This window comes from Carassius auratus, chromosome 41 (assembly GCF_003368295.1).
Source record: "Carassius auratus strain Wakin chromosome 41, ASM336829v1, whole genome shotgun sequence".
In the NCBI taxonomy this organism is placed as follows: Eukaryota; Metazoa; Chordata; class Actinopteri; order Cypriniformes; family Cyprinidae; genus Carassius; species Carassius auratus.
The window spans coordinates 23606466-23628633 of NC_039283.1; the positions used below are offsets into that span (position 1 = coordinate 23606466).

The 22168-nt window shown below is 36.6% G+C and overlaps 1 protein-coding gene across 1 annotated transcript in view; it reads right to left on the minus strand.

Moving 5' to 3' along the window:
• The window catches only part of LOC113059335 (sodium bicarbonate cotransporter 3-like), a 30443-nt gene that overhangs the window by 3153 nt on the left and 5122 nt on the right, over window positions 1-22168 (minus strand). Inside the window, exons 2-24 of the mRNA XM_026227761.1 lie at window positions 21836-21917; window positions 17558-17701; window positions 17304-17442; window positions 16602-16762; window positions 16326-16514; window positions 14083-14102; window positions 11161-11256; window positions 8959-9116; window positions 8700-8787; window positions 7727-7873; window positions 7498-7601; window positions 6504-6678; window positions 6170-6303; window positions 5081-5326; window positions 4896-5001; window positions 4325-4486; window positions 4138-4251; window positions 3135-3296; window positions 2809-3060; window positions 2664-2732; window positions 2379-2552; window positions 1597-1728; window positions 1376-1470 (exon numbers count right to left, since the gene is read on the minus strand). Of these exons, the coding sequence (XP_026083546.1) occupies window positions 1376-1470; window positions 1597-1728; window positions 2379-2552; window positions 2664-2732; window positions 2809-3060; window positions 3135-3296; window positions 4138-4251; window positions 4325-4486; window positions 4896-5001; window positions 5081-5326; window positions 6170-6303; window positions 6504-6678; window positions 7498-7601; window positions 7727-7873; window positions 8700-8787; window positions 8959-9116; window positions 11161-11256; window positions 14083-14102; window positions 16326-16514; window positions 16602-16762; window positions 17304-17442; window positions 17558-17701; window positions 21836-21917 (3149 nt within the window). The remainder of the gene's footprint in view (window positions 1-1375; window positions 1471-1596; window positions 1729-2378; window positions 2553-2663; window positions 2733-2808; window positions 3061-3134; window positions 3297-4137; window positions 4252-4324; window positions 4487-4895; window positions 5002-5080; window positions 5327-6169; window positions 6304-6503; window positions 6679-7497; window positions 7602-7726; window positions 7874-8699; window positions 8788-8958; window positions 9117-11160; window positions 11257-14082; window positions 14103-16325; window positions 16515-16601; window positions 16763-17303; window positions 17443-17557; window positions 17702-21835; window positions 21918-22168) is intronic.

A 22168-nucleotide genomic window follows, 5' to 3' on the forward strand; every position in this document is an offset into this window, starting at 1 on the left:
TGTCTACTTGCTCCCTTGCTGAAAGCAAATCAACCGTTTGGAATAGTTTTTCTTCAATAAGACCCCTCCAGATAAGATAAAGTAACTATGAAATGAACACTAAGCAGATCTGAGACAAAATGGACCGAACTTCCCAAACAAGAACAACAATCAATCCTCGGACTCTCAAAGATAAATCAGTGCAATCTTTAACAGATGTAATGGTTTAATAACACCAGACCATTTAAAAATGTGTACATTTATAAATTGTAATTTATTCTTAATGTAAAATCAGATTATTTTTAAGATTTTTAGCTCAAATTGAAGACTTTAAGAACTTTAAGACACAAATAAAATTAATGCCATATGAGCAGTGTAGGGCAATGGTAACATTAAACTGTAAAATTACTGTAAAAAGCATGATTTACAGGTCAAATACAAGTTTTCACAAAAAATTTGTATTTTCCTTAGTTGTCAGTTATAAACATCAAAATTAAAAGTGTGTCTGTGTGTAATGAATGAATTTAATATACAAGTTTCACTTTTTGAACGGAATTAGTGAAATCAACTTTTTGATGATATTCTAATTATATGACCAGCACCTGTACCTAACCACATAACTGCATAAACTGACTAGGGCTGCAAGATTAATTGCATGCAATTGTTATGTGTGTCTCTTTAGTAAAGCTGGTCCTGTGATTAGCAGTAAATATTATAACGGAGCGGCACTTAATATACAGAGCCGTAGTTCGCTAACAAGCTACGCAATATCGCGTTCATAATCGCAGATGAATCACATTAGATTATGAACGCGATATTGCATAGCTTGTCAGCGAACTATAGCTCTGTGTAGTAAGTGCCGCTCCATTTGAAAGCAGGTGGTAAAACATTTACTGCTAATCACAGAACCAGCTTTACTGACGCGACATGCCTGACAATCGCATGCGATTAATAATGCAGCCCTACAATGTAAATCATGAGCAACAAGCATCATCTGAAGCTGTTCTGCATTGGGAGACGATGAGTGGAGCTGAGCTGTTAGAGGAAGATTTGACTCTTAACAATGCACTCACACAGTGTAAAATACTCTGCGTTAATTAAATGTAAGTGATGATTAATAGCTGTAAAGAGAAAGTATGTGGTAACCAGAACTCAAGCAGGCCTGCAAGTAGACAAAAGACCAACCAATCTGCTCGTGTCTTCCTCGTATGAGGTGTCGGAGACTACGCTGTCAGATCTGTTTCAAAAGAAACAGGCCAAAACTTACTGAATGAGCCCCTGAATGATGCAAACACAGGGTGTTTGAAAGAAACCCACAACAAAGAAATGCTTTAGCTGCAGTATGTAAGACATCCTGTGAAATCTAACTATATATAAGCGATGTACTTTCACCAACCTGACTTTAAGGCTCTTCACGGGGATTTCCAGGTGATCACCATTATCATAGGGGCCCTCCATTGCTCCTTCAGCCTCCATCAAGCGCTGTGCTTCCTGGTTACACACATCAAGAGGTCTCTTTTTTTATCAAGAGAAGATAAAGTTAAATGCCTATGAAAAGGGAATGGGACAGCTATCTCTAAACTTTCACTGTGCAATATCCACATCCTGAACAAGTACCTCCTTAGCCTTTTTCTTTTTGTCGTCTTCCTTTTTCTTCTTGCTTTCTGGCATTAGGTCATCCAACCAGCTAAGCTCCCTCTTCAAAAAGCAGAAATCCAGAAGCTTCCTCACAAATACCAGAGCAAGAACCTACAGAAGGCAAATACAAGACCATGTAATACAAACTAAAACATGTAAAAATTGATGATTAGCAGTAGAATCTGAATGATTAAAAAATAAATAATTCTAAATGTTATCTACGAGCATGCATAGATGTGCTTAACTCTCTCTCTGAGATAAATCAACTTTTATGTAGCAAGAGCAAAATAAATTAGATTTTCTTTTATTATTAAGAAAGCTGCACAAATAATATGCAATAATTAGGTTATACTACAAATAATCATAAACTGTACATTACTTTGATGGAGCTGTTATGTGTATTTTATTCTTGCAATGTGAAAAAGATATCTAATCAACAATATTTCATTATATATTGTAGGATTTTACTGGATTACACTTGAAATCCAAATTTTCTACTCAAAAATAACTCTTTAAAACCATTCCAATCCCTTTGAATTGTTTGTAAAGAAAATAAAAAGCAGCAAGAAATGACAAACTATCATTTTGAAGTGTTTTGAATATCGGTCAGGGTTTCAGTTTACACAACATCTGAAATGGTGATTTATTTTTTGTGCAGGTAAGCGTTATCTAATCACACTGGAGACACAACTCAATATCAAATACACAAACCGCTGGTTAATACCAGGTGTAAAGGGGAACTATGAGAATTTTAAACGTACCATCATAGGGAAGACCACCGCGGCCGCAGAAGCTTTGATGACCCACAGCAGTACCAGGCAGGTGAGCTGAACTATTGTGAATATGTGAACCTTCCACAGCGGCACATATCTCAGGTAGATCAAGTCAGGCTGGTGCTTTGCAGGCATCCCAAACAGCTTAATACGGTCAAAGAACTGCAGTGCAACGAATACACAAACAACATGACCACACATTCATCATAGCCTTCGTTTCAGCTGCATGTACAAGACGTGCATCAATCCTGTAATTGAATAAAGTGTGCTAACCTGTATGCCTTTGAGTGAGGACACACCCATGTAGAGGAACACTCCATACAACACGGGCATTGGGATAAACTAGAGAGAAATTAGAAACAAACTCATTAAGAAAAATAAAAATGACAATTAAAAATACAGTTAAACAGAGGCATACCTTTAGAATAGATGTCATGAAGACAGACAGACCCATAAGCACGAAGATCATGAGCCCAGTGACTCTCTGCTCAAGAATACCCAAAAATTTGGGCTGTTCTCCCGGGGCTGAGCACTCAGACTCCACCTTTAAACTGTTGACATGAGAGATGGAGAGGACGGTGGCAGCGACAAACCAGGGCAAGCCCATCACAGAACACACACCGAGCATCACGGCCACCACCAGCAGGTCAAGATGATACCCACAGCCTTTCTGCAGAAGAACAGAATCATGAGCCCCAGGACCACTGCAGTTCTCTGACAGACAGGATCGGGGCCCGAACTGACCTTGAGCTTGTGTTCTTTACGGTTGATGATGACAGCGGTGATCTGCTGATCCATGAAGATGAGGATGGTGCACAGAAGGGCAGGAATGGCTGCTGCAAACAACGTCCATGTTGGGTTATCGCCCAGAGGAGAGATCAGCCAGCCCCGGCTCTTAGAGGTGGGCTATTGGACAGAAGGAAAACACTTAACATTAATGTTCTTTACTTTATAATAAACATAAAATGTGTTTTAATGTGGATGCACATTTATTTGTGTAATATCAGTTATCAGTTTATATTAGAGAATGCTTACTTTATTGGTATCTGTATTGTATTTTCAATTTTATATATGCTTATTTGTCCTGTTTTTACATTTAGACCACCTTTGCCATTATCTAATATTCAAATAAAGCTAATCTTTAAAAACACACACAGTTGAATGACATTTAATGACCAGCATTTATTTGAAATTGAAATAGCTTTTCTAACTTTATAAATCACTTTCTGTCACTTTTATTCAATTGAAAATGTCCTAGCTGAATAAAAGTATCAACTTCCTAACATTTTAACATTATTAAACTACTGAGCATTACTGATAAAGGGCAATACTTCCAAAAAAAGTGAAGCACCTGGTTCATAGGCTTTACAGAAAAACAAGAGAGGTTAAATCAACAGTCAAAGCTCAGCAGGATAACAGAAAGCAGAAACAGCTGGAGTGGCTTAGAGTCAACGAAGACCTGCTAAGTGCCTTTTCTGTTTATTATGGACTATTTACAACAAAGTTTTGCCTCCATTCACATGATGATGCACTCATTTAAACTGTTTTCGATGATATAAAGCTTCTGAGAAACACTGTTCCAACTTTGCTTTGTAAAATAACTATTGGGCAAATTTAGAAGAGTGGAAAGGTCAAAGGTCAAAAGTCCAAAAACCAGCCAAACATGTTTTGTTAAATCTAGTTCAACAACTCATCAAATTAAGATGACCAAAAACTAACTAATAATAGACAATTACATTTATAGTACCTCAAAGGTATCTGGGACGTGTAGTTTAGGAGAGGGGACGCCCACCAGGTAATCAACCAAGACCATAATCAAGATGGTTAGAAAAACTGCAAAGTCACTGATTGAAGAGCGGACCTGGAGGACAGAAACTAAAGGTTAGAGTAAATAACACTCTATCAGCACATGATCTGCACATGACTCTACTGACCTTAGTGGGGAAATAGCGCTTGGTCTTGAACTGCTTGAGGAAGGATGACAGGAAGAAAGTGGTGAAGAACAGAATGACAGACCAGAACAATACGTCAGGGATGTACGGGCCATTATGCCCACAAGCAGGACCCACAAACTCGCCTTGGAGTTTCTTGCAATCCTTTAAAAAAAGAGAAATGAATAGCAAGTAATAATTAAATATATTTGATTTATTTGATATGGATTCTAGTGCAACTATATATAAGATGTTAAGCTTTAAGATAAAAAACAACAGCACAATAAAAGAAAGAAAAAAAGAAAATTAGTTTACTTTTGTGAAAAGCTCCACAGGCATTTGATTTAGAAAAATAAAAATAGCTGTAAAAAAGTTGTTTCTTTTTCATTTACAAAAAAAACATACTTAAAACTGTCCTTATTCTGACTGTCCACTTTATTTTGATGTCTTTTGAAACTGGACAGATAAAATTAAGTCAGTGTTTAATGCCTTTATCATACTTCTCCTTCTAATGTTAACTTTGGCAGCATTATTAAAAACACTTCAACCGTAGTCTGACGAAAGAAATGCTTACTGGCACATCGAGCTCACTCCAGTTTATGGTCTCAGGATTAAAATCTGACTGATTCCAAGCCTGAACCATCTTCTCTGTGATATTGGATGGAGGTGAACACTGACATCTAAGAAAAAAAAATGTAACACATAATAAACATACTGCATAACATAAAACAATCAAAAGCAAGGTAAATATTTCCTTACGTGTAAAACGTGAGGTTGTCCAAATTGTCGTGCATGTTGAAAGGGAACATCTCCCCCAGCTGGAAGAGTTTCTCCAAGGCCTCATAAATGAAAATGAGGCAGATGAGAGCAGCGAAGGCTTCCTCTGTGAATCTTGTTATATAGCACACTAGAGAGCTGGCGTCTGTGGCAACCAACACAATGCACAAGAAGGCCGTCCACAGGCCAATGCTAGTGCGCAGAGGGAGGTAGGACAGACCGTAGTCACTGAGGAGAGACAAACAGATGTTATATATCACTATCTGGATTAAAGCATCTGCTAAATTAAGAAACATAAGTATCTTCTGTGGGATTCATATAACCAGCAATGTGTTTTTGTATAGAGAAAGGGATAAAAGGACTTTTGAAACCAAACAATTATGCATTTTTATTTATGTATTGCTGCAAAAAACATACAGACACTGATGGGTTTGTATAATTGCACAGTAGGATCAAAATGAGGCTGTACTGAACTTAAAATGTGTGTTGCTCCATCAACTCTTTCCTGTACCAGCAGATGGCGCTATGGTACTCATAGTATAAAAATCAACCTTTCACAAAAGAAGCCAATCAAAACTGTTTTTCTAGTCTAAATTGTAGTTATGTCATATGTTATTCTTTTTGATAATTTTATATATATTTTAACTTTTTAAACATTTGTTAGTTAAAAGCCAATAATTTGACTGGACAAACAGCATGACAAGAGTGCTGATATTTCATAAAAATGTCAGTGTGAAGTACTCAACATTCATTAATATATAAGTTTGCAAGCTAAATAAAATAAAGGATTCAGTTAATCACAATGATATTCATTATATTGTTATTTGGCCAATACGTTGGTAATGTAAGTTTGGTTTAGTTCGAGTCAGTTCAAAACTGTTCATCTTAATGAATCATTTCATGGAACGTAATACAACAGCTCAAATTTAACCACATAAAACTTCAACTACATAAAATAGTCACAAACTGTTCCAGTTTTTCAGCATAACCTCTAAAATGTGAGAATAACATATTAATGTAATGTAAAATGGTGAACATTGTGTCATTATATTGAAAGTGAGTCTCCCTCACCTGCAGAACTTAAACAGAATCTTCTCAAAGACTAGAACTGGCCCAGTGCTGCCCAGGATAGTGAGAGGCTGACCAGAAAACAAGGAGAAGGCCACACCAGTCAGTGAAGCTCCAAACAGAGACTCGATGGCACTCTAAAACAAACACAGACAAAAAAAAATGTTAGCGACAATGTGGGAGAGTTTCAAACAAAGAATAAACACATTCTGTGGAAGCAGAAATTATATCTTTTAAGGCATAGGGAAGGAGTATGCTAAATGCTCAATGTTCCACTCAATAGAATAATCCTCCATTACTCTTTCCAGACAGAACCAAGTCTGCAAGTCTGACTCACTATGTTGTTTTTGGTGGCTTCCCCCAGAAGGCCTCCGAAGGTGATGACGGGGGACATGCAGGCACAATAGAGGAAAAGGATGGAGGCCAGACACTGCAGGCTGAGAGCATCTCGCACATCGCTCCAGTAAAACGGAGCTTTCCTCTTAACATCTAACACCAGACCCCCAAATATCCTGTGATAAAGAAAGAAAATAAAAGGATAAAATGTAAAAAAAAAATTGGTTGTTAAATGTTGTTGTTATATATTTTGTCTTTTTACATATCCACTAACTTCTAATAAATAGAAAATGATGAATGACTGTTGGGTATAACAGTGAAGTTAACTATGTAAAATACCACCGTTAATGGAAATAAAATTAGCAAATGCATTTGGAAATGATATTATAAGGGCTTCTCATTTTGTACTAATGGGGTGTGCTGTATTTTCAGAGCGCTCTGGAGCTCTTAAAACACGTCTTAATGGACGTCTCTCTTACACAACTGTCTCCAGCCGACCATTTTAAGCTGCACATCAAAGGATGGGCGCCACTGTTAAATATACCGCCTTTATTTAATACCTCCAACATGAAAGGCTTACAAAATTTGCACCATAAAAACATTTTTACCCCCCTCCATTTAATGCCCGTTTAATAAGGTTCTCCTTCATCAAAAGAGACTTAAGTAAATCCAACACCACCCCGTTCTCTCTCTCTCTCCCTAACACTTTGTTCACCAGGGTTCAGGTTTGACACACATTTATACATGTCCTCAATGTCCAGACACCTTACTGGCTTAATATAAGAGAACAACACCTCTAAGTAAGTCATGTATATAATCCCATCAGCCATATTTAGGGCATGAATTTCTCTGTGCTTTGCACCTCATATGGATCCAAACTTGTAGTGGTACCTGCTTTAAATATAGATAAACTCAAAAAATAACATGGCTTATGCAAAAAAATAAAATAAAAAAGCATGCAGTATAGAAATGATGGAGGTTGGACTAGCTCTGACCGTCCTGTCCTCTGGAGTTCAGGACCAGTGTGGTGTTCCTCTTCTTTGATAATCTCTGATAGTGGAGAAGAGCCATTAGGCATGGAAGGCATCTTCCTCTTCTCCTGCACACATGAAAGAAGACAACAACAACCCCATTAACCCTGTTGCTCATAGCTGGTTTCTTTCAAACCTCTGGTTACACTACTAAACATCTGCTCTAACACCACATCTCTGAGGCGTTGATTACCTGAGATGGGACACTCTTTGGCGGCTCGATTCGTATCGTTGGGTCCCATTCTCCTGGAGGCAGCACTGTCACCTGGTCCAAGAACTCATCTATGCCAGACAGAAGGTCATTTCTGTCTTTGGCTTTGTATGCTACATCATGAAAGATCTGGCATTGTGTTAGAGAAAATGTGGAAATGTGATTATGAAGAACTAAATGGAACTGTTGCAACCATAAAATGATGATTATGACTAAAGACAAGCTGAACTTTCGCCCTATTATAATATATTTTGATACAGTATGTAATATTTTCTTGTGATGGCAAAGCTGAAATTTTCAGCAGTGATTACTTCAAGCTTTCAGTGTCACATCATCCTTCAGAAATTATCCTAATATGCTGATCTGGTGCTCAAGAAACATTTCCTACTTTTACCAATGTTGACTGTTATCTGTGTAACCTGATCATTTCGAAGGATTTTTTGATGAAAGTTCAAAAAACATAATTTTGTAACATAATAAATTGTATTGCTTTCACTAGTGGTAAATGTATGTATACTTGTATAAATAAATGAACAAATTTCTTAAAAATAAATAAATAAAATAAAATAGAAAAAACACCTTACTGACCTCAAAATTTTGACCAAAAGTGTACATCCTAAATGCTATAAATGCTATGGAAGGCTTTAAAATATGGTTAAAGCATCTGGCTAGAATATATCTTGATCTCTATGGACCGTTTGTCAGTATAACCGACTGAACTTGTACTTTTTTTTTTTTATCTCTGACAGCACTGCTTTCATTCATTTCAAATAACATTATTATTTACATTTATGCCATCCACAGATGTTTTTTTCCCTATTGTAATCAAGGTATACATCTTTTTAGTTCATACGTTCTTTGGTAATTGAACCCACGCTCTACTGTTATAGCTATACTACTACTAATATAACTATACGCTAGACTAGTAAATACTTATTCGAAGTTGATACCTCACCTCATCTGTCATTAAAGTAGCTATTGACCTGCCAATCTCATGGTATTGGCCCCCTTTACCGGAAGGTCCCAACAACAAGAACAGAAATCTGTAAAAATATATATATATATAAAAAGAAAAATAGTTGAGGAAATAAAATTTCAGGAAAAAGTTGCATAAAAAGCTTCACATAAAAAGCCAGCCATAAAAGACAAACTGAAACAATTCATGGTTGTTTGTGTAAAAGCAAGCCATGTTTTCAGGGGTGAAAGAGTGCTACCTTGTTGAAACGGGCACTTCAGTCAGTCCGGTGAGAAGAACAGCAGGTGAGAGACGGATAAAAGCAATGATTGGACGCTCAAGGAAATCAACCTCCCCCACCAAAACATTTGAAGCCTCAGCACCTGGAGGAATTTTCTTCATGAAATTCATGTCAACCTATAAGAGCACGGATAAGTAGAAGATCAGGTGCGTAGTGCTTATGTGTTTATGAACCTCAAGAATGGTTTGGGTTACTGGGGTTATGTAGCTGAAAAAGTTACAAAAGCTGGCATTTAAAGTAGTCTACTGGCAAATCTGGTAATTTCTGGTAACCATGCATCAATTAAAACAGGTTTCAAGACTCCAGGAATTGAATTTCCGCATAACTCTGGTTAAGCCAGTTTAACATGGTGATCAACAAACTTCAGGTGAACTATGAAAAACACAAATATAAATGATGAGAAACTATTCTATGATAACCATTGACAATGAACAAAAACATCAATTGCACAACCACATCATACACCAAACCACTGACACATGACAGAGAAATGATATTTCACAATCCACAGGACAGCAGAATCTAGACCAGTTTGGCCTGGAGAAATGTTTTTCCTCTTAGCGAGTCACGTTTTTCTAACCAGGATCAGGCTTCATGTGAAGATGTCACTTAAATCCTAACAAAACAGGACATCATCTGAAGTGCAGGACCAATTGCAAAATCAAAATAAACTATCAAATTAAACCAGGTAAAGAACACTTCCCATCTTCTTCCAGTGAGGTTATTCATCCAGAACCAGGAAGACATTTGTTGAAAAACAGAAACAAAAAAACCCAAAAGATATCGGTCTATAGTTTGTTTTATTTTGAAACAAAAACAAACATAAGACTGTGAGATTTTCAAACCAATAATTCACAATGTTTTAACAGAAACAAATTATTTGCTAGACTTATGTTACCCTAGTGGCAACAGAAGATTTAATACAGCCTCAGATTTAGAAACACAGTACTACAATATTGTTAAAAGAAGCATTGCTCCTTCTCACAAGACACTTCAAACAATCATTTAATCACAACACTCAATACAGTAATGAAAACCAGAAGACATCACAGAAGACCAGAGTCACAAACACATCCTCATGAAGCACTCAATGATGAGACGGCACACTGCAAGACAGGTTATAAACTGTAACAGCGTTGAGACTTACTGCAGGCCTTTTTCCGCACCCTCCCAGAGAGCCACAACTACAGTGAAAAGGTGATTGGCTGTCCTGATACCAACCAGACAGACACGGAGAGTGTTCAGTGTTTGGATCAACTTGCCATGAGACTTTTTATGGCGAGAATAATCTCCTCACCAGTAATTAAACGGGTCATTTGATCCACTTACAAAGCTAGTGTTTTGCACCAAAAAACAGTCATAATCTCCAATTTAAATTTAAACTCCATACTTTACTTAATCTGCTTGCAAATCCTAAATTACATTATAACATGTTTTAAAAATAGTTGGTGGTGAAAAGAATGCTTCCCAAACAGTTTGAATGATTTTGTGATAATTATCTATATTTTGAACCTGATTACTTACATTATGGTCTATATTAGATAAGCATTTTCTGAGACAAAAACAAAACCCAGGGCTGAACAATTTTGAGAACCAAAAAAAAAAAAAAAAGACAGAAAAACTCAAGGTTTGTAGAAATGCACACTTGTGAAATATATATATATATATTTCAATATGACTATAATATTATATTGATAATAATAGGCTAATAGTAATGACTTATTGTTGTTAAAAAAACTATATGTATATATATATATATGTATATATATATATATATATATATATATATATATATATATATATATATATATATATGTATATGTGTATATATATATATGTATATGTGTATATATATATATATGTATATGTATGTATATATATATATATGTATATGTATGTATATATATATATATATATATATATATATATATATATATATATATATATATATATATATATATATATATATATATAAACTTTATTATAAACTTTCTTATTCCACAATTATTTAACAAACTCTCCTACTAGGAAGCAGAGGAATACAGGAATGACACATGTGATGGCCAGCTTTCTTTTATAAGAGTTAAATGGCTAAACTATTCCTTTAAGTGATAGCCATTAACAATATTTACAACAGGACATGATGTAGAGGCAGCTCACCCTGCTAAAGTCCACAGTGCTGTTCTCCCTGCTGCCACCGCCACCGTTCATACGGCTTTCACTGGGTTTACTGTTCTCCAGGTTCCCCGGGGCCGACTGGGGGATGCAAGAAGGCCTGTTGGGATGAGAAAAAAGGAAAGTGGTAGAGGAAGGCAGTGTTTAGATGTTCATTTGTGACTCAAAGCTTTGATATGCAGGGAAGGTTAACTGCACACTCATCGTGTGGTCTGGAGTGTGGACATGCAGAGTAGGTCACATGCTTTCTGGATAACATCACACTACAGTGAGTACATTCATGGACGCTATGCTGTAAGGTTGAATTTTAAACATTTAAAAAGTGATATTCCCAGAGAATTTGCATAGACCTTTTTATGGAATGAAAGAATGGGTTAAGGTTAACCCATTAACTGAGGTACAACAAACTGTTCCTGGCTTCTGCATGAGGATTGTAACTTCACAAAGCACAATCATCAAAATCCTTCTCCCAACATCCTTAAAGAGGCACTGTAAAACTGTTTAGCCCTGGGATAACATTTCATGGAAACAAGCTCCCCTGCTATCTGAACCTGCTGCTCGATCTCTAACAAACTTAAAAATAAAAGGTAGCAAAAAGACCCTCCTTCTATGGTCTTCCATGTTAACACATGGAACAGACAAATCAGTCATTACAATCATTTAATGTCAGCCGTTAGAGCCTGGTCAGGTTTGCAAACACGCAAGCTGCACACTCGGTCAACGTGAACACAGCAAAGTACAACAAACAGCGACCCTATGACCCACTCCCATATCAACAGGCTCTCTTTACACTTCTTGTATTCCAAGAGTCTGATGAACTAAAGCATCACAGAAAGCTTTCTGCTCCTCAACATGACAATTTATTAGCACCTGTAAGGTACTACCACCATTCAAAGTGCACTTTATTTGTGGCGATTCATTTTATTGACCAGGTTTCTGGTGTGCATGTGCCCCAATAGCTACAGCAGCAATCTGTGACCTCATTGAGCGTGGAAGACATTTAGCAAACCCAGACACTAAAGTTTTAAATCAAAATGAGGTACCCTTAAGCTTGCATGATACAGAATTGTATGCAAGAGATACTGTGGCTCCAAATGGTATTTAAACACTTTTGAAGCATCATTTGTGTGATAATGAGGGGTTTTGTATTCAATGTATGAGCACTGCAGGAGCTATGTATGTTTTTAGATGTTCTGTGTTCATGTGTATTCTCAAGGAAGGATAAAACACAGTGCCAAGTCGAAATGTCTCATATGGACAGTCAAGCTCTCATGGAAACATCTGGATTGGTCATGGTCATAGTCATGGCAGGGTGTGAAAGACAGGTTTGGGAAAGAGACAGGAGAGAATGTGACAATGTTGGAGGTACTGCACTGAAACTACACAGTATAAAAAACCTGTGACATTTACAATAAAATAACAGCAGTTGTGTTTGCCAGAAATTCACTGTAAGAAAATGGTAAAAATATTTTAGGTTTTACAGACTTAACTTGAATTCACAATAAACGTTATTACTGTACCGTATTTTATTTACTGATATAATATTACCGTAATAAGTCAACATATTAAAAGTACTAATATCTGTTTTGAACCATTATAAATGCACTGTTAAACCACCAAAAACTGGTGGTGATGAGCATTGTCACATGATGAACCAAAGCTCATCACAAACAGCTTTTCAACGAGCAAACACAAAACACCATCATGGTAACACACAGAATGTGGAAATATCCCAATAACATTAATTTAACAACATTAGATGTAAGATAAAACCATAATGCACACAACCGAAAAGAAAAAACTAAGAAGAAACAGTTCTTTCAACAACAACAAACCCCAATAAAATATGAAGGGAATTTCTTTTTCACTTCCAAAACACTCTTCCAAAAAGTCTTTTAAAATCATCAGTCTGTTAAAATCACAATCATATTTTATAGTGTAGCATGCATAACCAGATTGTTTAGGATGTGTTATTTATTTATTCAAATATTGTTTTTCATGTCAAAACCACAGGTTTGGTTTTGTACTTTATTTAAAATATTTACAGTTTCATTTTTCATTAAGTCTCATAAATTCACCAAGGCTGCACTTATTTGATTAAAAATGCTGTAAAAACAGTAATATTGTGAAATATTATTAGAATTTAAGATCCTTCAGAAATCATTTTTGAGGAAACTGAGATTTATTTTTTCCAGGATTCTTTGATGAATAGAAAGTCCAAAAGAAAAGCAATATTTTGAAGTACTATTTTTTTTATTTTAATGAAAACGTTTTTGTTGTCACATTGATTCATTTAATGCAGCCTTGCTAAATGCAAATGTTTGAACAGTAGTGCATGTGCCATCATCAAAAATAATCACTCAAAATTCCCATCGCTAATTAGGACATGGTGTAGAGCATTGTCTATTAAAAAAATAAAATTATAATAATGTAATTAGTGACTGTTTCCTTGACTCAAACACTCATGACAAATATAAAGAGTGAGAGGCTGAGCAAATGTATCATGCAGGTGACACATCATGCTAATGGGCTGGATATTTGCCTGACTGCGGTGGGGACAAGAGCTGTGCCAGCCTGGCCGGGTCATGCACCACCCGCTCTTCCTGAGTGGTGGAAAACCATGATTGCGGATCCTCCTCCTCCTCTTCGGGTGGGAAAACCACAACCTCTGGAATGTCCCCTCTCCATCCCTGTGCCACCAGCAGCTGTGGTCCCTGCTGAGAGGGTTCTGGGGAGCGGAGAGATGATGAAGCGCGGTGGGCAGTGGGCGGCGTGTTTTGAGGGGAGGAATTGGCACTCGTCAGTAGGTGGTTGAGAATGAGGGAGAAACGGGAACCGCAAGACTCTCTGGAGGGACAGCGCGATCTGGGGGGAATAGAGGTGGAGGAGGTACGTCTAAGGAGGGACAGATGGGAAGCTGAGAAACCCTCTCCTGATGAACCAAAGGAGGTCAAAAAGGATGAGGGAAAAGTACGAAGAGAGGAAAAGAAAGTAAACAGACTGCAGATGGAATAAACAACATTGATGAATAAAATAAAAGCAAATATGTTGAGATGAGAGAGCTGGGAGTGTTAGAATGAAGTCAGGAGGTGAGATGGTGGCAAGAACGGACAACGCAAATCAGTTACATGATCCAACACCCAAAGACATGACCATCACACACTGATCATAATTAATTTTGCTAGATTGTTTTTGGTTGTAAACCATCACAGAACACTCACTCAACTCTTAAGAATCTGGGTTAGACCTGTTTCACAGAAGTTTCTGAACGGAGCCTATTTTAGCATCACAACAACCTCTGAGCCAAGCAGAAAACATGTTGAAAATGCGCTGTAAACATGTTTAATCAACACAATCAATACACATTTTTCTATGAAGCAAAATACAACAATAGTGCGAAATACATAGAATGTTTTGCTTGGTTTGAAGAAGGTTACACATGCAGTGACATAAACCAGTCCCTCCAGGATTCGCGGAACTTTGTTCAAATTTTTTACAGCCTAAAATGACTGATTTTGCTGAGGCTTCTATCAAAATTTGCAATGATATTTGCTGCATTTCTTCTTGTTTTGCAGTGAAAACATACCACAGACAACATTCTTCTAACACTGTTATGACTTTTCTGACTTCGAGAACCACTGTAGGTCTCCAGACTAACGTTTAGCGACACCAGCACTAGTGCCATTAAGTTCTACAGAAGGTGGCTCCAGCACCTGACAGTAAAGCACTCATGCCAATCACACATGTACATCTCGGAGACATCCATATTTTTAAATAATTGTTTGCTTTCCTACATTATGAAATTTTAGTTTTATACATGGGGGAAATCTATGAAGGATGAACAAATAGTCACATTAAAAATAACTTTCAAATTCTGTAAAACTTTGTTGTGTGACGCGTTTAAAAACACTCGCATAAGACCATTTCTGCCACAAGTTGTTCCTGTAGTTTGTTAAATCAATGGTGAATGGTGGTGGAGATTGATGTTTATTGAACAATGTTATTCCTGGTTTCCACATTAGTGTCATTTGTTCTGTAGCTTGCTGTAGCTTTAACTGAGTTCTGCAGCAAATTCCCACAAGATTTAACAGATGTTGATTCTGTGGGGAACTCGACGGCTTTCTTCACAGTGTATCTACCAGCGCTGTGTACTTCAGTGTCTTGTGATCGAGGTCAGTCCGCGGCTCCAGCTTGAGCAGATAAACGGTCTGCGCTGCGTAGCCCAAACTAGTAGCACAGATTCGTTCCACTTTCAGTTTGTTTATCCAATATAGCTCTTGTAAATCCAACAAAGCTCATGATGAGAATGCAAGGTTGTTCATTTCATTTTTGGAACTGAGAAACAACCTTTCTTCGACTGAATGCACATTGCAATGACGTCAAGGGACGCATCTCGGCCCAAATTCTGCAGAAAATTTGCGGCAATTACGAAAATGTGTTATTTTTTTCCGATTTTGTGATAAATTCAGCGATCCTGGAGGGACTGAATGATCAGTGCTTTCTGTTCATCTGTAATTCTGAAATTAGATGATTCTAGCAGTTTAAAGATAAATTTTGGGGTCCGAGTTCTCATTTACATTAATCAGTTCAAAAATTTGGGGTCAGTATTCTTTTTTAAGAATTGAAAATTAGCAAGGATACAATAATTTATTTGAGATATTTATGTTACAAATAAATGTAGTTCTTATGAACTTTCTATTCATAAAATCATTCTTTCAAAAACTGTTCTGTTGTGCAGCAGGTTCACACTATGCTAATGCGTTTGGTTTGAAACAGGCCTGATGCACACAATATTAACACCATGACTTTAGCTCTTTCCTTGAGGATGTTGTGTTGTGAGTAAAGAAGGAAAAATACCACCAACACAGCACACAGAGATATCAGTCAAATCATTCAAAGAAAAGTCATCAAATGTTGCTTTTACCGCTGAAAAGAAACAGAGCATCTATTCACATATACTCCCTTCCAGTCGTTTTTAATAACTGCTGGCCACAGACTCAAGGACCTTGTGCACCCCTACTTTCCTTCATTTCTTGTTTTTGAGAGTGAACAAAGGATTAATAAGTGGTGGTTTTAATGGAATGTTAATCAAAAGTTAACTTTTGAGTAAATATTAGAGAGAAAAAGTCAATCACAACAAATGCTCTCACCATTCCTCTCAAGCAAGTGCGGGTCTGAATGTTTCTTGCCTATGTCGGCGAAGGAGCGCACGAGCGGGATGCGATTGCTGAGTTTCTTCTCATTCTGGTGGTGGTGTCTCTTCAGCACGGCTTCCCGAACCTTCTCCCTCAAACTCTCGTCTAGCTGCTCAGAAGCCACCATGTTGTCTAATACCATGTCTGGGAACAGGTAAAAGACATTCATTTTTCAGACGTTCATTTCGCTCATCCTGAGATATTAGGGTTTATCTAACAGCAGAACGTTACCGGTAATATCCTCAATAGTGTTTGCTCTCATGTCCAGCATGACTGTGCCATTGAGAATGTAACTCCGTAACTCAAACAGGCTGTGCAGGGAAAGTGTAGCGACGTAGGGCTTACTCCAGCGCTCTCCTCCATCCTCGACGTCCTCCTCAAACTTCAACCACCTGCACCAGATAGGATTTGACGTTGAACGAGTATTAAAACAAGTATTCTGACACTTTCTGGTGGTCAAACATTTAATGCTCATATTATGAACTAAACTGATTAAATAACATAAAAAGCAAATGATTAAAACCACCATGGAATATTAATAAATTAAAGTACAATAAATAAATAAGTCCTGAAATACAGTTAATGTAACATGAAAAAGGATGTGACTTGAAATGTCTTAAAATGAGAAAACTCATGTAATACGAAATTAAATACACCTTGAAATAAAATAGACAACATAAAACAAATCAATATCAAATCACAAAATAAATAAAAAACATAATTTAATACTTTAAATCAATAAATATAAGCCTAATAAAGAAAATCCTGTATTTCACACCTTATTAATTCATGCTTACATTTGTTCTTTTATTTATTGGAACATTCCACAGCGTATTTAATAACATCTATTTATTTTTTCATTAATTCATTGTCAATGCTGAATCACTCATGACACACACATGAACATTCTCAGGCTTCGTGTTTTTTCCTCACCTGGCCGTCTCCTTCCACTCGTAAGCCTGTCCATCCCGGAAGGACAGCTCATCGAGCTCAGTGAAGAGATCATGAGGAATATGCTCCTCATCATCATCCTCAGTGCCGAGGATAAACTGGACCCTCTGTGAGGGAGTGTCTACAAGCATTGAGCGAGGAAAAACACAGCCAAATGAGTCAAGATACTTAAAGCCAAACAAGGCAGTATTACCACACATTTATGAGAATTAGACATTTTAGTCAGTTATTCTTACCATACACTGGGGATTCTCTCCCATCCTCTCGGTCGCACCCTCTGTCCTTCCTTTTCCGATGGTGCTTGTGACCACGGTGGCGATGTCTACGCCTGCTTTGTCTTCCAAAAGGAACATGTACGCCCACGTAAACTGCCCTGTGACCTATAAAGAGAAAGGCTTTATTACTCTGCCCTGTGCTGCAAGTAAGAACACGTTTAAAATCCTATTGGTATGTGAAAAGGCATATTATTTTGTCTAAATAATTTAGAAATAAAACACTAAATGAGTACTACTCAACGTTGGTATAATGGGTAGAAATTGTTTAGGAAATACAGAAGAACCAACATGGTACCGACATAATCCGCCCAGAACACTCTAGCATCATAGCATCATTATTTTACAAAACTCCTAGAGCAAAAGGTGACACAAATGCTCTTATGTTCTAGTACAAAACTTCCAAACTTCTGCTGAACAACCCTCTTAAACTTCACGAAAACCAAGCTGACACTGTGAACAAACTGTACAAGAAAACTGGCTTGTTTTCAACAAACACATAACATATCTCTCTCTAGCGTGCTTTAAAGGAAGCTTAAAAGTTAAATGTGCCACCCATGCTTGAGTTATTGTGTTGAAGGCAGACTTCTGGGAAGCAGACGCTGCATGCGTCACAAGAAAGAGGTGAACAAGGAAAGAAAATACTAAGCAATTTAAAGGTAACTTCATTCAGCCGGCTTGTGTGTGTGAACATGTGTTACATGTGTGTGAACACATGTAAACGCCTGCTGTGTCTCCACCAATTTCACACGCTTGTCTGCGTAGAGAATGCAAGGAAGGCTGAGAGCCAAGTACACACTTTGTCAGTCACAACAGCTCTTGAAAACATCTTGCAATTTTTTCAGACACACAGACGCAATGAAATTGCATCACAAAACCAGCAAAGAACTTATCTCTTGTGCTTCAATCTTTAAAAGCACTGCTGACTTCTTCAGCACCTGAATCAAAGGTCTCCAAAACACATAATTAAATAAATGAAATGGCAACTATTGGTTTTAGTTTACATGGAAACCATATTTAGATTAAGAAGAAAACAGCAGTGCGGATACAAAGCAACACATTGTGAGCAATAAGGAATGGGGGGTGGAGGTGAGTCGACCAATACTAAAGCTTCCTCCCATATTATCTTGACACTCCCCTAAACACCAGCTACAAAACAACAGCCCTATGCAGAGCTGCAGGCCTGTAAAAAACCCATCCTCGTCCTTACTAATTACAACTATGAGCCAAGGCACTTAGATGGCAGGAAAAACAAGAAAATGATAAAGATATCAAAGGGCACAAGGCTGAGGAGTTCAAACTGGCACTTAAAATGACAAGTTATCTGTCTGTCAAGTTATCTGTCTGTTACGATAAAATCATCATTCATGTCTACCAGAAAGTCATGAACAAAGGTAACAAAAGAATCCCATCTAAGATCTAGAACTTTAAGTATTATTCAAAAAAAAAAAAAAAAGAAAAGAAAGAAGGAAGGTATATTTTAGGAAGAATGCTCATGCTGGTCCATACAGTGAAATTAAATGAGGACTAGGTCTGTCAAGCTCCAAGCAAGTAAATGAAAGTAGTCCATTCTTGTGCTATATTCAAAGTGTTTTAAAGCTGCTCGATAGGTTTGTGTGATGTAAAATCATTCAAAAATTACTGGTTTGAAAATCTGTCTGTCTCTGCTCAGTGTTGTCCAGTGAAACAATGTTTATATATTAAAGACAATGAAAACGAATATAGTGAAAGTCTCCAAGTATGGGCTATTATGTGCAAAAAAGGGGCTAAATCCCATTAAATTGTAACATTACAATCTAAAAACAATGCTTTTAAAGCAGAGGATAAATTCACTAAAATAAAAATGAAAAGAAATAAAAACAAAATCACAGATTAATTTTATTTTATTTACATTACCTCATTACAATAGTCAATTCACAGGTACTTCCATCATAAAATACTCTACACATGGCACATTTATTGTCCAGCTACACATATTTCATAATTATTGCGCTTATATTCTGTGGCGCTCGTTTGTCTGTGAATTTTAGCAGGAAATTACATGCAGAAGGCTCATGCTCTCCTGAAAACAAAATGGAAATATTGATATGACTTTTATAACACTTAAATATGAAGAATATGAGAAAAGCAGCACATCTCAAACACATTTAACAAGAAGTGCCTGTCAACAGCACATGTATCTGTCAGAGCATCAGGCTGGGCAAGCCACTTTAAACTATACGTGTTAACTATATCTTACGAGTTATTTACAAGCCCTAAATATAAGCATGTCTCATGTTTAGGATAAACTAGATTATGGACTTTCCCCGCAGCAGTTCACACTATGTCCTCTGCTATTTTTGAGTATGCACTCGTATAGAACTGTATATCAATATACGTGGTATTGCCTCATACCATATAGTTTATAAATAATATATTGATATATTGTACTGTACAAACTCTATATACTGCCCAGCCCTAGTACTTTTTTTTTCTCCATACTATGGAAGTCAATGGCTACCATCAACAGTTTGGATCCCAACTTGATGGGGTAAATCATGTAAGAACTTAAATTTTTGGTTGAATTATCCCTTTAAACATCAGGCTTAAAAGTAAGTCAGTCATGAAATGATATAAGATTGAGGAAATTACAAATTTTTCATTTTTAAAGTGAACTATTCCTTTAAAGATTGTATTGAATAAATATTCCAGTAAATGGAACCGATTCCATTTGAAAAATATGCTTCATCATTATACTGAATAGGGCATAGGGCTTCCTGTGACTTCCCTTAAAATGATGTCACCTGTCAAAGTGAAAGTGAAAGAGGACAAACAAGACAACTAGTTTAGCAAGATAAGAAAATAAGGCTGTGAGGGACAGAAGAACAAGTCATTCTATTTAGTTTTGAGTACCTTAGTGTCAATTCAAAGATGTCTATTTCAACTCTTCATTATTCTTGAAAAAAGTTAATATAATTTTTATTTTTATTTTTTTTATTGTTTACACAAAAATATTAAGCAGGACAACTGTTTCAACACTGATAATGATAAAACATTTGAGCAGCAAATCAGCATATTAGAATCATATGACTGGTGTAATGACTGCTGAAAATTCAGCTTTGCCAGCACAGGAATAAATGACATTTAAAAAACAGAAGTAAAAAAAAAATGAAAACAGTTATTTTAAATAATGATACATATTTTTAAATAAATATTATGTTATTGCCTCTTAAATAAAATATGCCCAGCCTTGGTGACCATAGTTTACTTCTTTCAAAACCATTAATAAAGTCTTACAAACCCTAACCTTTTGTATGTATGTGAATATATAAATACATACTACCTTGGAATTAATTTGATACAAAATCTAAATATTAAATCTGACACATTAAATAAGCATTAACATTAAACACATTAAATAAGTTTATATATATATATATATATATATATATATATATATATATATATATATATATATATATATATATATATATATATATATATATATATATATATATATATATAAAATGTAGCAGCATTACATGTATTAAATATTTAGGTTTTACTTTGTAATGACTTACGAGTAGGAGTTTGTCTGATGTAATTAATTAGTCTATTTTGAATTATTTACATATATATCAGTACATATCGGTCAACCACTACTCGCACAGTCTTGTTGCCATTCATGCCAAAATAAATATCCCACTTACTTTGGCTAAAGTCTGTGCAACTCTCATGCGAGCGAGGGAATCAGTTCACAGACTATGAATGCCATAGTTGTTAGTCGTAGGTCAGATTTTCCCTCACACTAAAGGCACAAGTCACTTTAAGAATGAGATCTTGTGAGTTCGAGACATTTCTTGTCTTACTCTTCCGGCAAAGCACTGTTACCAAACACCTAGTGCCTCTTTTACAACATGCACATGCTTCCAGAACACACTCAGAAGGCTGACAGCAGGATCGGATCACCAGGAAACATACTGCTGACCCATGGGAGAGCCCTCAGAGAGGAAGGGGGGCAGTTTAAAGTCAAAAACCTCAATGAACTCAGCCAGAGAGTGAAACGAGGTTGAGTGGGAGGGATGATTCTAATCATTGTGCTTTAAAACACACCCAGAGTAATGAAAACACAGCAGACATTTATTGCACACCTCCATGTGCCAAAAGACCAGATGGTATGCTTGAGGATAAGACAGCACACACACACACACACAAAAACAACCAAGCATATGATTATGAGGGGTACATAAAAAAGTGACTTACTTTCAAGTTCCTCTTTTTCAAAGTTCGTGTGGATGGTAGAGCTGGTTTTCCCCTGATCAACAACAGCTTCCTCATCATTGCCCTGAATAGAGAGAGATAAAGGAGGATATATTTATGTCACACCAGAGTAAACATACCATCCATAGCAACACAAGAGGGTGCCATTACAGTTACTTTTGCTTTCGTCTGGCTTTAACTGAGAATTGTGCAAGAGTTTATACCATAAGTTGGGCTTCAGACTTTTGTTTTCGACAATGTGCTCCTTGGCACAAAACTGAAGTCAACAGACTACACAAAATAAACACCTAGAGTTAATTTTGTCAAATGAACCAA